Consider the following 17,163-nt stretch of genomic DNA (forward strand, 5'->3'; position numbering starts at 1 on the left):
TATTTTTTGGTCATCTACACATCAGTTTACTTTCTCATTTATAATGAACAATGAGATTTACATCTCATTATTCATTATACCATGACTTATACTGTTTTATTAAAAAATCCATTATTAAAGTTCTACCTTGTTCATACTGGCCACTGATGATAATCTGTTAGTCTCAGATTGAAATACTTGACCAATTCATCTGTATCATCTTTCTACTGACTTCAGCATACAGCTTGTTCTAGCCAATGTCCAAATAATTCTAAGAATACAAGTGCATTTAGGGGGAGAACAGAAGTCTCAAACTTATAAGCTTGTATATTTACACTTTTCTGAAAAATCTAGGAAAACACTCATGGTTATCACAAATTTTATAAAAATAATATTCATTATGTGAAGCTAAGAAAACTGATATTTTAAAAAATTGTTCATTACCAAGTTTTTATAATTTTTAAAATACATACTCTTACTTTTCTTTTTCTCTCTCCAACTTACTTTCAGTTTCAAGTCACTTATTGTCCAAACTCTACTGGCAAAGTCGTTTGATGAACCAAGGGCAAGAGTTTCCTGAAATGTTCAGAGAGCTGTTACACATATTCAGTAGCACTTCATCTTTCTCTTTAACTGAAAAAAAATTGTACTCAGTTTTTTAAATAATATTCTTTGAATATTATGTAAATAAAATTCTTCAAACATGTCTTTAAAAATGTCCTTTTTTCTGTAAGTAATCTTTTTAAATGTCCAACATCTGACAAACTGGTAATATCAGTTAACTGATCTGAACCAGAAGTTTAGTGAAACACATACTTTTATGACATTTAGTTAAAAAAGGAAAAAAAGGAAAGAAAAGAAAAGAAAAAAGCAAGGGCTATTTTCAATGCTACTGCTGTAATGCAATATTATTAACTCAAACATATTTCACAACTCTTATTTTTGTTAAAATGGTGAGTTTGTTAATAATTCATAAAAAATACAGTGTTGTATATTTTTCTGGCAGTTTCATAGTACTGAAACTGCCAGTTTGTTTAGGAGAAAGTTAAAAAAAACAATCTCTGTTCCACAAACAGGTTGTGAGTTCACCACTGTAGACAGGATGCATGTGAAAGCCTTCAGATGGTAAACTTTTACACTGTGTAGTGGGGAAGCCACTAGTTGGCTTTCTACCAAACAGTCGCTATGTTTATTATTTGATAATTTGTGTTCATATTTAATTTGTAATTTTCACTAAATTATACCAAAAAAGCCAAAAGATTACCTCTTCTCATTCATTCTTGAAGGCTAAAAATGTCAAGTTCCTTCATAATATCTTCATTTTTAACATGATTCTGCTATTAATGCCCTCTGTTCACTCCTTATTTTTCTCCATTTCCATATTTAATTTACCATCTTCACTCAATTGTGCCTAAATAGCTGAAATATTTTACCTATATAGATTTTCCATTGAGAATACAATGGAAGGTTTTGAATGTTCCTGTCTATCAGTCTTTTAATTGCTGATTTTCATGACAAATTTGTGATAGTGACTGTTCAATTTAGTTAAAGAATCCGGAGATGTGCATTGGATTTGTTTGGCAGTATAACCAACAATAAACAATAAATTATATAATAACCACAGTAATTAATTTCATTAAAGTTATTAAAGTGCAGATATTTTGTACTGAAATATCAGAACATTATCAGTATGTAGAAACAAGCAAATCAAAGAATAGGAATACAAAGTACATACAACAATCGGTTTACCAATTAAAACTATTTTTGATATTTACATAAAAATGAGAATCTCCCAAACTTTTGAGAGAGAGAGACAATTGTTCAGATTCAGGTTAGGCAAATGTAAAAGAACTTCACAACTTTGAAAAGCCATTCGTATTTAAAACTGCTTCTATGGAGAAGATGAGCTTCATCTCACTGGATACTATGTTTGTCATTACTATGCTGTGCCACATCAGACTTTTGAGGTTTTGATGTTCATTAATTCTTTTTTTTTATTTTGGTATCTCTGAACCTATTGGTTTGGAGGTAACAAAAAATATAAGGGATCGGAACCCTGCGGTCTGTTGAAGAATCCTTAGTTACACGGCTCCCCAATGGTACACTTTCCTTCACGGTATATAGAAAACCCACGCACACAGGCAGATACATCCACAAACGCTCCCACTACCACCCTGCTCAACAATATGGCATTATTAAAACTCTTACCAACAAAGCCTACAATCTTTGTTCCAATGGAACTGCCCTTACTTTATGGAACTAAGCTTGACCACATACACAACACTTTCCTCTCCAATGGCTACAGTGATCACAGCGTTAGAAAAATAATCAGTTCCCCCCCCATTCCCCAGTCTTCTCTTCAAAAAGAGTTTAGAAATGCCGTCACCATACCCTACATCCGTGGCACATCTGAAAAAATAGCCAAGATTTTATAAAAAAAAATACAACCTACACACACACACACACAGCATTTAAGCCCCACCGCAAAATTGCTACCCTCATCCGCTCTACTACAAAAGATCAGCTCCCTCCTCTCTCAGTGCCTGGAGTCTATAAAGTACTCTGTTCCTGTAAACTGGCATACTTTGGACAGACAGGCAGATCAGCTACTATCTGCCTGGAGGAACATAAGTCATACATCTGCAAGCACGACTATGGTCAGTCAGGCCTGGCTGACCATGTCTGGGATACAACCCACAGGATCTCATGTGAAAAACCACCATGCTCCACCACAGCAAATTCAAAACAGAAGGACTATTCTTAGAATCAACAGCAGCTCTCAGGAATCAACCAATTCTTAACAAATATGGTTGCATTAAGCTTCCTAAGATTTGGGAAATGCTTATCACCAAAGGTCCCACTTTACATTCCAGGCCACCTACAACTGCCCTTAGAGGGCGCTTCACCTAGAGAGGACTTTGGTGTCTCCTACGTGGTTGGACTTAGTATTGTTTGTTATTTGTTTTTATGTTACATTAGTTTTTTTTGTAATCCCTGAAGATGTCTCACTGACTGAGATGAAATATAGGAAGAATTAAATTCTGTTTTTAATCCTTTCTGAGTGCTGTATACAATCCATTAAGCCTCCAACATGAAATATAACAGCTGATGAAAGACTAGAGACCAGACATGAGAGTTCTGAGAAAAGCAGGAAAGTGAACAGATGGCATCAAATGGTATAAACTTTTTTTTTTTTTTTTAGTAACTAGATTGTTAAAGATCTTTTTCTGTCTTTTTGGTAGCAAGTTGCAGATGCATGTGGTACATTGTTTCTGTTATCGTTGGAGGTGATTTGCCTTGGTCACTTAATCATAAGCTGGAAGAGAAGAATGAAATCAGGAGGTAAGCTTCATCTTTAAATGCTGCTGGAATAGTGTTCAGCACTAAATTAGAGAGAGAGAGAGAGAGAGAGATGGGAAGCATAGAAAGAAACTGTTCAAATGAATTTGAAAGGGATCAGAAGGCACAACTATCTTGTGCAAAAATTAATTTTCTATATTTAGCTCTCTCAAATGGGTGTTTCAGAAGTGGATGAGAGGGCTTTGTTAGAAAATGATTTTAAGGAGGTACAACAAGGTCGGTCAGTCGGTCTGTGTGTGTTTGTGAGAGAGAATTTTCCATGGAAGGATATAAGAGAGAACAGATTTTCAAATGAACCTTACTAACCTCATTTTTTTGTATCTACCATGATTATTCATGTTGTAACATTGTAGAATTTAAGTCTGGCATATGTAGACAGAAAGGCGCAAAGAGCAAAATGAGATGTAGTTAGTCAAATGTGCTGAAGCTAGTGACAGTATTTATCCTGTAAATCGTTTATATATGTAACCAACTAATGGCCAATTCACTTCTGCAGAAAACCTTTCAAAATCAGTCATTTTCTGAAAACGTTCTCAAAAATTTGCTTAGGCTCATAATGGTGTCAGTTCTTAGCTATCTCTTCTTTATAAAGAACTGGCTAAAAATTTAATTTTGTTACAGAATTTGTTAACTTGGAATATTTCTTTTTTTTTTTACAAAACTGTGATAGGGTGATTATGGAGGATTAACATTTTAAGAAATAAACAGCAATTAGAAAACTCATCAATCAGTAAAATACAAACTGTTACTTTCACTCTATACAGATGACCACTCTATACTAATGGCCAATTCACTTCTGCAGAAAACCTTTCAAAATCAGTCATTTTCTGAAAATGTTCTCAAAAATGTGCTTAGGCTCATAATGGTGTCAGTTCTTAGCTATCTCTTCTACTGGCTAAAAATTTAATTTTGTTACAGAATTTGTTAACTTGGAATATTGCCTTTTTTTTTTTTTTTTTTTTTTTTTTTACAAAACTGATAGGGTGATTATGGAAGATACATTTTAAGAAATAAACACCAATTAGGAAACTCATCAATTAGTAAAATACAAACTATTACTTTCACTCTATACAGAATAAAAATATTACAAAACAAGCATTTGCATTTGTTTTTCATATACATATATCCATCATCATCAGTTTCTCGATATGTACCCTCAAGGGTGTTCATCAAGGATACGCCAGTAATAACATAGTGCTAAGTTGTTTACATTATTATTAAGCTCAATTCCACAATTTTCCTCCAAATTAGTCTATTACTTGTCAGCATCCCAAGATCGTCATATTTAACAGTTTGTGCTTCTAAGGCACTTCTGAGTGAATCAATCCACCTAGACCTTGTCTTTCTCTGGGTCTCTTTCCTACCACCAAACACCTGTTTTGCTAACCTTTCCTCATCCATTCTATTTAAGTGGCTATATCACCTTAGATTAGTTCTGCTTAGACATTTTTGAATGTTAACAATGTCAAGTTCCTTTCTAATATCTCATTTTTAATATGATTTTGATCATATTAAAATTAGAAAAATTAGAGGAGTGAACAGATGGCATCTGTTCACTCCTCTAATTTTCTTCAGACCTCTCATATCTGTGGTCTTTAGTCTTTGGTCAAGTGCTTTATTTTTAACCCAACTCTCAGATCCATAACTTAAAACTGGTTTTAACACCATCTTATATACTGGTAGTTTGGCGTTTTGGCTAATTTCTCTCTTATTCCATATAAATTTATTCAGCTGGATACCCACCATACCAACTGTGCTTATTCTGTAAATAGCTGAAATATTTTACTTGTTCTATAGGCTCTCCATTAAGAATGCAGCGTATGCGTTCAATGTTTCTACCCTATTTTCATAGTTTTGGCCTTTTTATTGCTGATTTTCATGCCAAAATTGTTACAGCTGTTATTTAATTTAGTTAGAGAATTCTGGAGACTTGCACTAGATGTATTTAGAAGTACATCATCATCTGCATAAAGCCAAGAGCTAAGTTTGACATCTCCAATTCTAATATCAGGTCTACTGCTACTTTCTTTCATAATATGATCCATACATATGATGAATAAGAGTGGAGATAATGTGCATCATTGTCTTACCCCTGATTTTACATCAAACTATCTTCCTGAATTTCCTTCAATTCTACTTGGTGATTTACAACTTAAATTTACAGACTATGTATTACTTTGTATAATGTTCCATTTACCCCATATAATCATTGGTGTGTTGGGAACAGCTAGCACGAGCCGGTTGTTAAAATTGTTCAAATTTAGCGAGCCAGTTGTTAATGTTTTTAAGTCGGGCGAGCGGGTTATTAAAATTTTTTATGAAAGGATAGATGATGAATGATAGTATATACTTTTTCTCATAAATATTTTTAAATTGTATAATAAACACTTACATATATTATTATTATCATCAAAAATAAATGCATAAAGGAGAATTCACAAAACACAAACTCAATTTACGAATGGAAATTTGGAAACGATTTTATTTACTAAACAATGTCTGTATTCATTAAAACACAAACACATTATCAAAACTCCCATACTGGGTATTTGAATAAACAATAATGCCTTATTTTTCGGCGAATTTCCAAGAACTTGCAACATTAAGTTCTTGGAAATGCAACATTGTTGCACTATTGATAAATATAAATATTCATTGCGATGGCTACAGTCTCTGGCCATTTGATTCGACTACTCACAGTGTATAACTGTGTCAGTCATAAACGAATGGTAATATTAGTGTTACATTTTTTTATTTTGTTCAGGATTTCATTTGATAATACCAATACATAATAATAATAATCGTTGTAGGTAAAATAGGTTATAGGATAGGTAAGTTGTAGATGATATAGGAAAATGTTCTTTATATGTTTTTATTTCATTTTTTTTGTTTATAATTAAAATAATTTTAATCAGGATTAGAGTTTTGAGTTCGAAAAAGCAGATAGCCGTTAGTTGAAAAATCTGAAGATATCCTCAGATGTCTTTGTTTTCAAATCCTTCAAATATTGTAGAAGATTCGATCTGTGACGATAATGAAAATTCCTTATTAGGACAAAAATCTAATCCTTCTCCTCCAGATTGGTGGTGTAAAAAAACAACTAATAACTTTTTTAGAACAGTATAAATGGCTTGATATAAAGGAAGGAAAATTGGGATGCAAAGATTGTTTCAAAGTTGGAAATTTAGGACTATCTGCAGAGAAACATGTAAATGTAACAAAAGAATGGAGTACGTATTTGATTGTCCCAAATGGAAAAACAATAAATGTTCTAGACAGGCTTCTTTGAGAAAAAAATTCGAGAATATAATTTGTCAAAATCACATAGTCTTGTAGAGAATTTATTAAGGAAATCAGCCAATAACGCTATACCAAATTTAACAAAAATAAATAAATTCTAAACTATTTGAAATTACTGTGAAAATATTTAACACTGTGTATAGTTAAATAAAACAAAATAGACCCTTAGCTGATATTGAAGGAGCACTAGAATTGCAAACAAAAAATGGTGTTGACATAGGAAATTGTTTACATACGCGATATAGTGCTACAAATATTGCAGAGCATATTGCAAATGAAATTAAATAAAAATATTTAAAATGTGATCGAGATTTCTAAAATTTGCATTGTAATTGATGAAGCATCCACAATTTTCGCAAAGAAGTATTTTAGTAATCTATTTACAATGTAGTGTACCATCCATCTCCAATCCAGTTATGTTGTTTGTTGCACTGAAAGAACTGATATCTACAACTGCAGAAAATATTTTAAATATTTTAATGTCCGCATCGAATCAATTTGATTTTGATTATTAATATTTATAAGCAAATTTAATAGATTTTTGTTCTGCCGGTGCCAGTACAATGCTAGGGAGGAAATCTGGAGCAGATACCAAATTAATGGAAAAATTTCCAAAAATAATTGTTTGGCATTGTTTAAATCATAGGCTTCAGCTAGCACTTGACGATTCAATTACTGATTACTTAAATAAAGAGCCAATAGGCTTCACTTCAGCGATGTAACATTATTTAAATTAAGGGGATATAAATCCCACATTATTTCAAAATCTAATAAGAAACTCAAAGATTGGAATCAGAGTTTCATGACGAATACAGTAAACTATAAAAATTCCGGCAGATTGTAGCGTAGGCTAAAGCACGTAGTTCAACACTAGGACAACTGGTTGCAAAGGTGGGTAAAGTTCTGATCACTATTCTTAGTATTTCCCATAATGTAAAACACATCTCCTAGGAGATGTATGATGTTTTACATTATGGTGGAAGGTCACTACCCAGACCAGTTTCGACCTTTATTCAGGTCTCGTCAGTGAGTAGGTAGACCTAGATAATATAATACTGAGGTTATAACAAAAAGAACTTATATAGTTTGCGATATGAGTTGTCAGAAAGGTGCACCTATAAATTATTACTTAAATAAAGAGCCAATAGGCTTCACTTCGGCGATGTAACATTATTTAAATTAAGGGGATATAAATCCCACATTATTTCAAAATCGAATAAGAAACTCAAAGATCGGAATCAAAGAGTTTCATGCCAAATACAGTAAACTATAAAAGTTCCGGTGGATTGTAGCATAAGCTAAAGCACATAGTTCAACACTAGGGCAACTCGTTGCAAAGATGGGTAAAGTTCTGATCACTATTCTTAGTATTTCCCATAATGAAAAACACATCTCCTAGGAGATGTATGATGTTTTACATTATGGTGGAAGGTCACTACCCAGACCAGTTTCGACCTTTATTGAGGTCTCGTCAGTGAGTAGGTAGACCTAGATAATATAATACTGAGGTTATAACAAAAATAACTTATACTTTAAGATATGAGTTGTCAAAAAAGGTGCACCCATAAATTATTACTTAAATAAAGAGCCAATAGGCTTCATTTCGGCGATGTCACATTATTTAAATTAAGGGGATATAAATCCCACATTATTTCAAAAACGAATAACAAACTCAAAATTCAGAATCAAAGAGTTTCATGCTGAATATAGTAAACTATAAAAGTTTCGGCAGATTGTAGTGTAAGCTAAAGCACATAGTTCAACACTAGGGCAACTCGTAAAGTCATTACATCAAAAATTTTGGAAAAATATTTTTCAATAAAAATAAATATTGAATTATTTTAGTTTTGTTATTATCACAATTTGTTTCATGAAAGGATTTGAAAACATTCACTATGTATCCTGCCACAGACCAACGCAAAATATTCGTTAATTAAATACCTTTAAATTTTCATTGTAATTTGCCATCATAGTATAATTTCTCGTGAATATTGCCCCGGTCTATAAGAGGCTCACAGATAAGTATGTGAAAAAACCTAAAAACATGGTGGCAAAATATTCTATGCCGGCTTGTCCCTCTTTCCCCACACTTTTTCCCTGGTCACATCAGCCTCGGTTCTATATTTTGCGGGGCCTTGTGCGAAATAGAATAGCGATTCCACTCAAAGATAAAAAAATAATTAGTTTGGGGCACTTGCTTTGCCAGTGCGGGGCCCTCTACCTCCGCACAGTTTGCACCAGCCCTGGGTCACAAAGCGAGCCAGTTGTTAAAAATTTACCAACACCACTGCATATAATTATATCATCATCATCAAATTCCTGACATGTACCCTCAAGGGGTGTACAGGATCTGATAGTACTACTTGAAAAGTACTACATGGGGTGCTTAAGGGGTCAAAGCTGTGTAACTGAGAGGAGACATCCACATAGCCTCTAAAGGAATGTGGAGAACCGACCATGGCTTCTGATCAAATGTCAAATCCTCGCCTTCTCATGGTGCACCCTGTTAGGTATCTATCTGGATACTGAATGAACGAGGATGGGATGGCAATTTGGGATTTAGCCAACCAAATTATATTCTTACTGGCTTAAACCACAATATAAAAATGATGGTACAACATGACAGAGAGATATTTAACAAAATTAAATTCAATATCTTATACATTAAATAATTTGAATCAAGAAACAAGAAAGAACGTGAGAACGTAATTGATAAAAATGGCTACAATATTCTCAAGATTTATGGTCAAATATTACTAAAGAATTACCACAATCAAAAAATTATCTGAGTGAACACATTTCTACACAGGAATGGAATGATACACTAAATGACTTCAAGAACAATCAAATCACCAGAAGATGATGTTATTAGCATGGAACTGTTAAAATATGCTGATGAAATCTCAAATTGTCTGTTGTAATCTTTAAATCAAGAATCAATGATTTCCTGAAGAAAATATGGGATGAGGAAAATAAACCAGAATCCTAGGAGAAAGTCATAGTTATTCTACTTTACATAACAAAAAAACTATTAAGACTGTGAAAATTATCATGGAACAAGTCTTCTCAATAGTGGTTATAAAATATATGCAAAAGTTATATGAAAAAACAAATTATAGAGTCATTACGTTAACTTTTTTTTTTTTGAAATCACTAATTTTTCAATTAGTGATTTCAGTTAATGAATCAGTGCTAGACAATGGAGGTTGACAGTTCATGGGAATATCATATTATGAAGTGATAGCCATCTTGACACATACACACTTATATGCAGATGAACAGGTTCCCGTGGACAATAATGAAGATGAATTGCAATGTTCTATAAACCATTTAAACATTATTGCATGAAAAAATTTAATATGGAATCAACTAGCTTTTTTCTGGGCAGCTTGTCATATGTCTTTTCCAGATCTACTAAATTTAAGTACAGATCCTTGTCAAATTCTCATGATTTCTCAACTATCTATTGGTCATAAAGTGAAAATCTGATCTTGACAACCTCTATTTGGTCTGAACCTAGCTTGTTCTTCTCCAAGCTTCTCTTTCACAATCTTTCTTGATCTATTTCTAAATATGCTTGCATAAATCTTACCTGGAATACTTAGTAGAAAAAATTCCTCGTGATTCTCACATTCGGCTTTATTCAATTTTTAAAAGATAGGAACTGTTACGTTATGCAGCATAGCCACTGCAAAACTTTTCATACCTTCATACTTATGCATTTCTGGTCAAATATCATCTACTCTAGCTGCCTTTCCACATTTAAGTTTTTAATGTTTTTTTCTACCTTAATTATTGATACATATTCCTCTTTACATCCCTATTGAATATTTTCTAGTATGGTTCTGTCACTGCTTGTTTCTTTTAACAATCTTTCTAAGTAATTACTCCAGATATCTAGGATATTCTTATCACCAGTTATGTCACATCGATCATACCTGATTCCTTTTACAGTACTCTTTCCTCCATTTCTAAGATTCTTATTATCTAAACCAATGTCAAGTCTTTCCATGACATTGGTTTAGATAATTTTACGCATAGTTTAGCTCTTTTAAGTTTTTCTCTGTATTCTTTTACGATACTTGTCAACTTATATGCTAGGAACTTTTGGTATGCCTTCTCATTTTTCAGAACTGCTTCTTTAACTTCATGTATCCACCAAATAGTTCTTATTTTTCCATCCTTGCAGACAACTTCACCACATACCACTCTATATGAATCAATGTCTGTTCAGAGTTTGATACTGAGACTCCAATATTTAGTTCTTTTCAAATTGCTTAAAATTTTCTTCAATAATGTTTGTGTAGAGATGCTTAAGGGTCAAAGCTGTATAATTGGGAGGAGATCTACAGTTAGCATCTTAGGGAATTCAGAGACCTGACCAGGATTTCTGACCTAATGTCCCATCGTCATATTCTTGTGGTGCACCCTATTAGGTACCTACCTGGATATTGAACATATGAGGATGGACTTATAATTTGAGATTATTTGACCAAATTGTATTCTTATTGACTTAAACCACAATGTAAAATGATGGTACAACATGGCAGAACTTCATGCTGGCTGGGGTGTTGCCTGGTTAAACAAGGCCAGCATTGTTTTTGTCTTCTAAGGGAGCAGATTGCCACCACCTGCATTCTCTTGGCCAAGACTAACGAAGCTATTCATGCGCTAGAAACAGAGCTTGCTACTATACTGAACGTCAACCTTTGGATGATCCTTTCCTCACCAATGTCTCGAACACTTCAGCAGAAAAAGAATTTCCAAGAATACAATGTCTTCACATTAAAAATTTGAAAGTATACAAAAAAACTCTGCTTTCAAACCTCAACTACTTATCAAGACAGTAATAAACCTATCATTCCTTACCCTGAAACAATCAGTGCATTCATGAGTGCACTACCTCACTATAGCACCTGAAAAGATCCCCACAAAAGAAATAATGATAAGGGTAGAACGAGATATTCACAGCCTTCACAACCATATTGCCAACAATATCAGACTGGATGTAGTCAGTGTTCTTACACAAGCCAAAACCACCAAAGAGCAACCTATCAAAAGAAGAATTCAACAAGAAATGAAAAGTAACAACAAAAAATTTACAAAAGCAGATAAGGAAAATGTCACTGTGGTTCTAAACCAATCAGATTACAGACGTAATCTTGCCTCTTTACTTTAAGATCTTTTAACTCTAGACCCCCCCCCCCACGGATATATGGACTACCAAAAATCCATAAGCAAAATGTACCATTGCATCGTATTGTGGATGCATTGATTCAACAAATTACAAATTAGCCAAAGTGCTCACACAATATACTGGCAACACATCTTCACACATAAAAAACTCAGCCCACTTTAAAGCCAGTATAGAAAACCTCTCACTCCAACACACTGACATAATGGTCAGTTTTAATATCTCCTCCTTTTTCACCAATGTCCCACTCAAAGATGCCTCAGCCTTCATCTAAGCCAATTTCCTCCTGATTTCAGCCCTATTTCAGTTTACCATGAACTCAAGTTATTTCATTTGGCAACGAAAATTCTGCAAACAAATAGAAGGGATAGCCACGGGTTCTCCACTCTCTCCAACCCTGGCCAACTTCTTCATGGAAATGTTTGAAGAAAAAGCTTTAAACTCTGCCCCACATAAACCCACTGTTTGGCTACGCTATGTGGATGATGTGTTTGCTATTTGGCTGCATCTGCTGGATACACTCCACAATTTCTCAACAGACTTAAACAATCAACACTCCAGGATCCAGTTTACCTCGGAAAAGGAAAACAACAACAGGCTCCCTTTCCTAGACACTCTGATTACATGTTAGCCTGATGGATCCCTGGCTTTCTCTGTTTACAGAAAACCTACACATACAGGTAGCTACATTCACCAGCAGTCACCCCCCCACAACAAAATTAATCAGTTCAGATAACAATGCCATAACTACTGAATTTGAGCAAATATGAGAATGGAGAACTGGACAATGAGACTTATTTGTGCCTATGGTCCCACAGAAGGTTCTACTAAGGTAGAAGTGGAGGAATTTTTTGAGGCTTTAGAAAAAGCAACTGACACAATGAAAAAGGAAAAGTTGGTCCTTGTTGGGGATCTAAATAGCAGAGTAGGAAGTGATTGTGAGATATACAAAAATATTTTGGGAAAATTTGGAGAAAAGAGCAAAGCTAATAATAATGGCAAATATCTGTTGGATTTCTGCTCAGGACATGGACTGGTTATTACTAACACCATGTTCCAACATAAAAATGTGCACAAATTCACATGGAGAGAAGAGGTAAGGAATAAGAAAAGTCTCATTGACTATGTTATTGTTGATAGTGATGTTTTCTCCCTGGTGCAGGACACCAGAGTGTACAGAGGATTTGAAATTGGAAGATCACTATTCAGCCTTGAGCAGGATAAAAATGAATTTCATATTGAAAAGAATAACATGTAAGAAAGTTTTAAAGTGAATAAAAGTTGAGCAGCTCTCGGATGTGAAACTGTAGACTAAAATACACAAAAATTACTGAGGAAAAAAATGAAAGAGTTTGAGAACAGGAACCAAACCTTGGAGAGTCAGTGGCAAGCCTTGAAGATAACGCTGATTGATTCAGCTAGAGAGGAATGTGGTGAAGTTGTCTGCAAGGATAAGAAAAATTAGAACTCCATGGTGGACACAGGAAGTTAAAGAGGTAGTGAAGGAAAAGAAGAAAGCAAATCAAAAGTTCCTGGCAAATAAGTCAGCTTGTGCTCTTAGAGAATACGGAGACAAATGTAAGAAAGCTGAACAGTGTAAAACCAGCTAAACAAAAGTTATGGGAGAACTTTGGCAGCAACATAGAAAATAAATATCAAGAAGATGGCAAAATATTCTGGAGGTTGTTAAAGAAGCTTAGGAATGGAGGAAAGAGTGCTGTAAAACGAGTTAGAGATGATAAAGGTGACATGAAAACTGGAGAAAAAGATATTCTTTGAAGTATGGAGTAATTACTTTGAAAAACTGCTAAATTAAACAAGCAGCGATGACAGCACAGTGGTAAAAATCATTGACCAGGCATGCAGTCAGCAATACATATCCATACTTGAAGTAGAAAAAAGCCATCAAAGGCTTGAAATGTGGAAAGGCAGCAGGAGTGGATGATATTCGACCAGAAATGCTCTAGTATGGTGGTATAAAAGTCTTAAGTGGTTGCACTGCATAGTTAAGAATGCCTGGACAGAGAGACGAATTCCCGATGATTGGAGTAGAGCTCTCATAGTACCCATATATAAAAAGGGAAATAAAACTGAATGTGAGAATTACAGGGGTATTTCCCTACTGAGTGTGCCAGGTAAGATATATGCAAGTATACTTGAGAAACAGTTGCAAAGAATTGTGGAATAAAAGCTTGGTGAAGAACAAGCTGGATTCAGGTCAAATAGAGGCTGTCAGGATCAGATCTTCACTTTACGACAAATAGTGGAGAAATCATGGGAATATAACAAAGATCTGTATTTAAGTTTTGTCGATTTGGAAAAGGCATATGACAAGGTGCCAAGAGAGAAGCTATTCAATACGCTACAGTTATATGGTGTCAATGGGGCATTATATCAAGCAATACTTATAGTCTTTATTTGAGTTGTAAGTCGGCAGTTAGAATTGAAGGATGTACAGGAAGATGGTTTAATGTTAAATCTGGTGTGAGACAAGGATGTACATTATCCCCTCTGTTATTCATTATCTATATGGATCACATTATGAAGGAAAGTGGTATTAAACATGATATCAAAATTGGAGATGGTAATGTCAGCTCTTTGCTTTATGCGGATGATGTTATACTTCTAAATAAATCCGCTACAAGTCTGCAAGATTCTCTGACTAAATTGAATAACTGTTGTAATAGATATGGTATGAAGGTCAGCAATAAAAAGACAAAGACAATGAAAATAGGCAGAATCATTGAAAATGTCAACTGTGTTGTGAATGGAGAACCTGTGGAACAAGTAAAACATTTCAGCTACTTAGGCACGATTTTTAGTGAAGATGGTAAATTAAATATAGAAATAGACAATAGAATCAACACAGCTGGTATGGTAGAAAGTCAATTGAATAAATTCATATGGAATGAGAGAGTAATTAGTCGGAACACTAAATTAGCTGTATACAAGACAGTGTTCAAACCAGTTTTAACTTATGGATCTGAGAGCTGGGTCAAAAGTAAAACACTTGACCAAAGACTAGAGACCACAGATATGAGAGTCCTGAGAAAGATTAGAGGTGTGAACAGATGGCATCAATGGCAATATCATATTTAAAATGAGGATATTAGGAAAGAACTTGACATTGTCAGCATCCAGGAATGCATTAGCAGAGCTAATCTCAGATGGTATGGTCACTTAAACAGAATGGGCAAGGAAAGATTAGCAAAACAAGTATTCTCTGCCAGGTTGGCAGGAAAACGACCCAGAGGAAGACCAAGATATAGGTGGATTGATATGGTACAAAGTGCCTTAGACGATAAAAATATAAGATCTGATAATGTTGGAGTCTTGACAAGTAACAGACTGATTTGTAGGAAAATTGTAGATAGGAAGTTAGTAATGATGTAAATTTTTCATGTAGTACTATCATATCCTGTACACCCCTTGAGGGTACATGGTAGGAATTTGATGATGAGCTACTGAATTTAACCATATCCTTAACACCTTTTTTAACCAATGGCTACAGCCCCAAAAATATCCAAAAAAAGTATTAAAATCAGTTAACTACAACCCCCCCTACTCTCCATTCATAGTAGATTACTCTAAATCTATCACCATTCCATATATCCAAATATGACAACCAACTAGTTACAATCCACATAAGAAATTGGCATCTCTTATATGCTCCACCAAACACTTCCTCTAGACCTACCTGAAATATACCAGGTCCTTTGCAGTTGCATGTTCTAATACAGTCAATATCAGGATATCTGAACACAAGGTCTACAACCGGTTCCACGAATTCATTCTAGACTTGCTGACCATACATTGAACACCCACCACAGAATACGCTGGAAGAAGGCAACTTTATTACACCACAACAAGTACAATTATGAAGGATTATTCCTTCAATCAGCCTTAGTCTGAAAAATTTCCCAAACCTCAACAAATTTGGGTGCATGAGACTGCCCCAAATTTGGGAAGCTTACTTCTAAGAGATTGTCAGCTCAACAGCCAAGACAACCCAATTTAGCTTGCTAGGGGACACCTTTTAGGACTCCAGGATCGACATCAGTTGCCTTTCTTCAGCCTCATTTGCTTAGCGTAAGTGCCTACATACGCATATCATTGTTTTGTGATCTCTGAAGATGACAATGTAACATTGCTGAAATATTGGTAGTTATTAATTAAAGTTTTTATAATTAATAACTTAGTTTACATTGTCATTTCCTAAAATATTAGATGTCTAAGCAACGTATAAGCTTATCTACAAGTGTATGCTATTCCTTCACATCTTATGCTTTAAATTTTTTATTCTTTAATGTTTTGAACAAATCATTACTTACATCAGCATCAAATTCAACTGACATCACAGCAGCATTACTTTCTGCTAAAGTTCCTTTTAAGAGCACTTGACCTGAAAATATACAGATACTTTGTCAACATAAAAAATGTCTAATAATGCATGCACTATCTGAGCAAAATTTTTGGATCAGTCCATCTGGTGAACCTTATGCAGAGGCCTTAATACATACATAGCATTTCATATAAAATTTCATAGCTATTACGTGATCTATTAAAATATCAGTATCAGTATATTTCTGATGCATACCCAACCTGGAAGAAAGTAGTTTTGGAACCAATAACTAAAGTTAGGGGAGTCTGAGAGAGAGAGAGAGAGAGAGAGAGAAGAGGGTGTGATCAGTAGTCAATCTACTCTTTTGGACATCAAAGATTTATAGGAACTTTTGGGTACACCACCTGAAATAAAAAAACAATATTCTAAGGTCTGTTGTATTTGGATTTGTACAGAGATTGTAGATGGATAGGTGTTTTAAGCAGAAAAAGGCACCAATTTTTTGAAGGCTATAGGTGTAATGTGATGGCATCAGGAAAGACTAAGTAAACGTCATTCCTAAGAAATGAGAGATCTGATACAATGTATTCAAATAGTCTTTAGTTTAAAGCCAGGACAAACATTAACAGAAATTGTGGGAACCAGAATGCTTTTAACATAGAATTCATTTTAATGTGAAAAGAAAGATTACAATAACAGTATTTTTGGATACATTTATCCATAATGGAATAGTGAAAGATATTAACATGTTAACATGATTTATTTTTACAGATATTTAGATGTCAAAAGAAATAATAAAAAGATAATATTTCTGATGCATTTATGCCTAAGCACCTTAGTATTAATTTTTATGATGTTTATTACTGGTGGTTTCTTTATCAAATGGATTTTGATTAAGAAACAAATTACATGTTGGTCCAGTAAGCTATGTGGATAGCAACTACATTCTTCAAAGTAACAGGTAACAGTTTAATCCCATTGTGGTAAT

The 17,163-nt window shown here is 34.1% G+C and overlaps 1 protein-coding gene across 1 annotated transcript in view; it reads right to left on the minus strand.

The window, feature by feature from the left end:
* The window catches only part of Atg16 (Autophagy-related 16), a 307,774-nt gene that overhangs the window by 116,370 nt on the left and 174,241 nt on the right, over window positions 1–17,163 (minus strand). Inside the window, exons 10-11 of the mRNA XM_090413611.1 lie at window positions 16,165–16,235; window positions 484–555 (exon numbers count right to left, since the gene is read on the minus strand). Coding sequence (XP_090269737.1) covers window positions 484–555; window positions 16,165–16,235 — 143 coding nt within the window. The remainder of the gene's footprint in view (window positions 1–483; window positions 556–16,164; window positions 16,236–17,163) is intronic.

The sequence above is a fragment of the Typopeltis vanoorti genome, chromosome 24 (genome assembly GCF_054136105.1).
Source record: "Typopeltis vanoorti isolate ZY-2024b chromosome 24, IOZ_Tvanoo_1.0, whole genome shotgun sequence".
Lineage (NCBI taxonomy): Eukaryota > Metazoa > Arthropoda > Arachnida > Uropygi > Thelyphonidae > Typopeltis > Typopeltis vanoorti.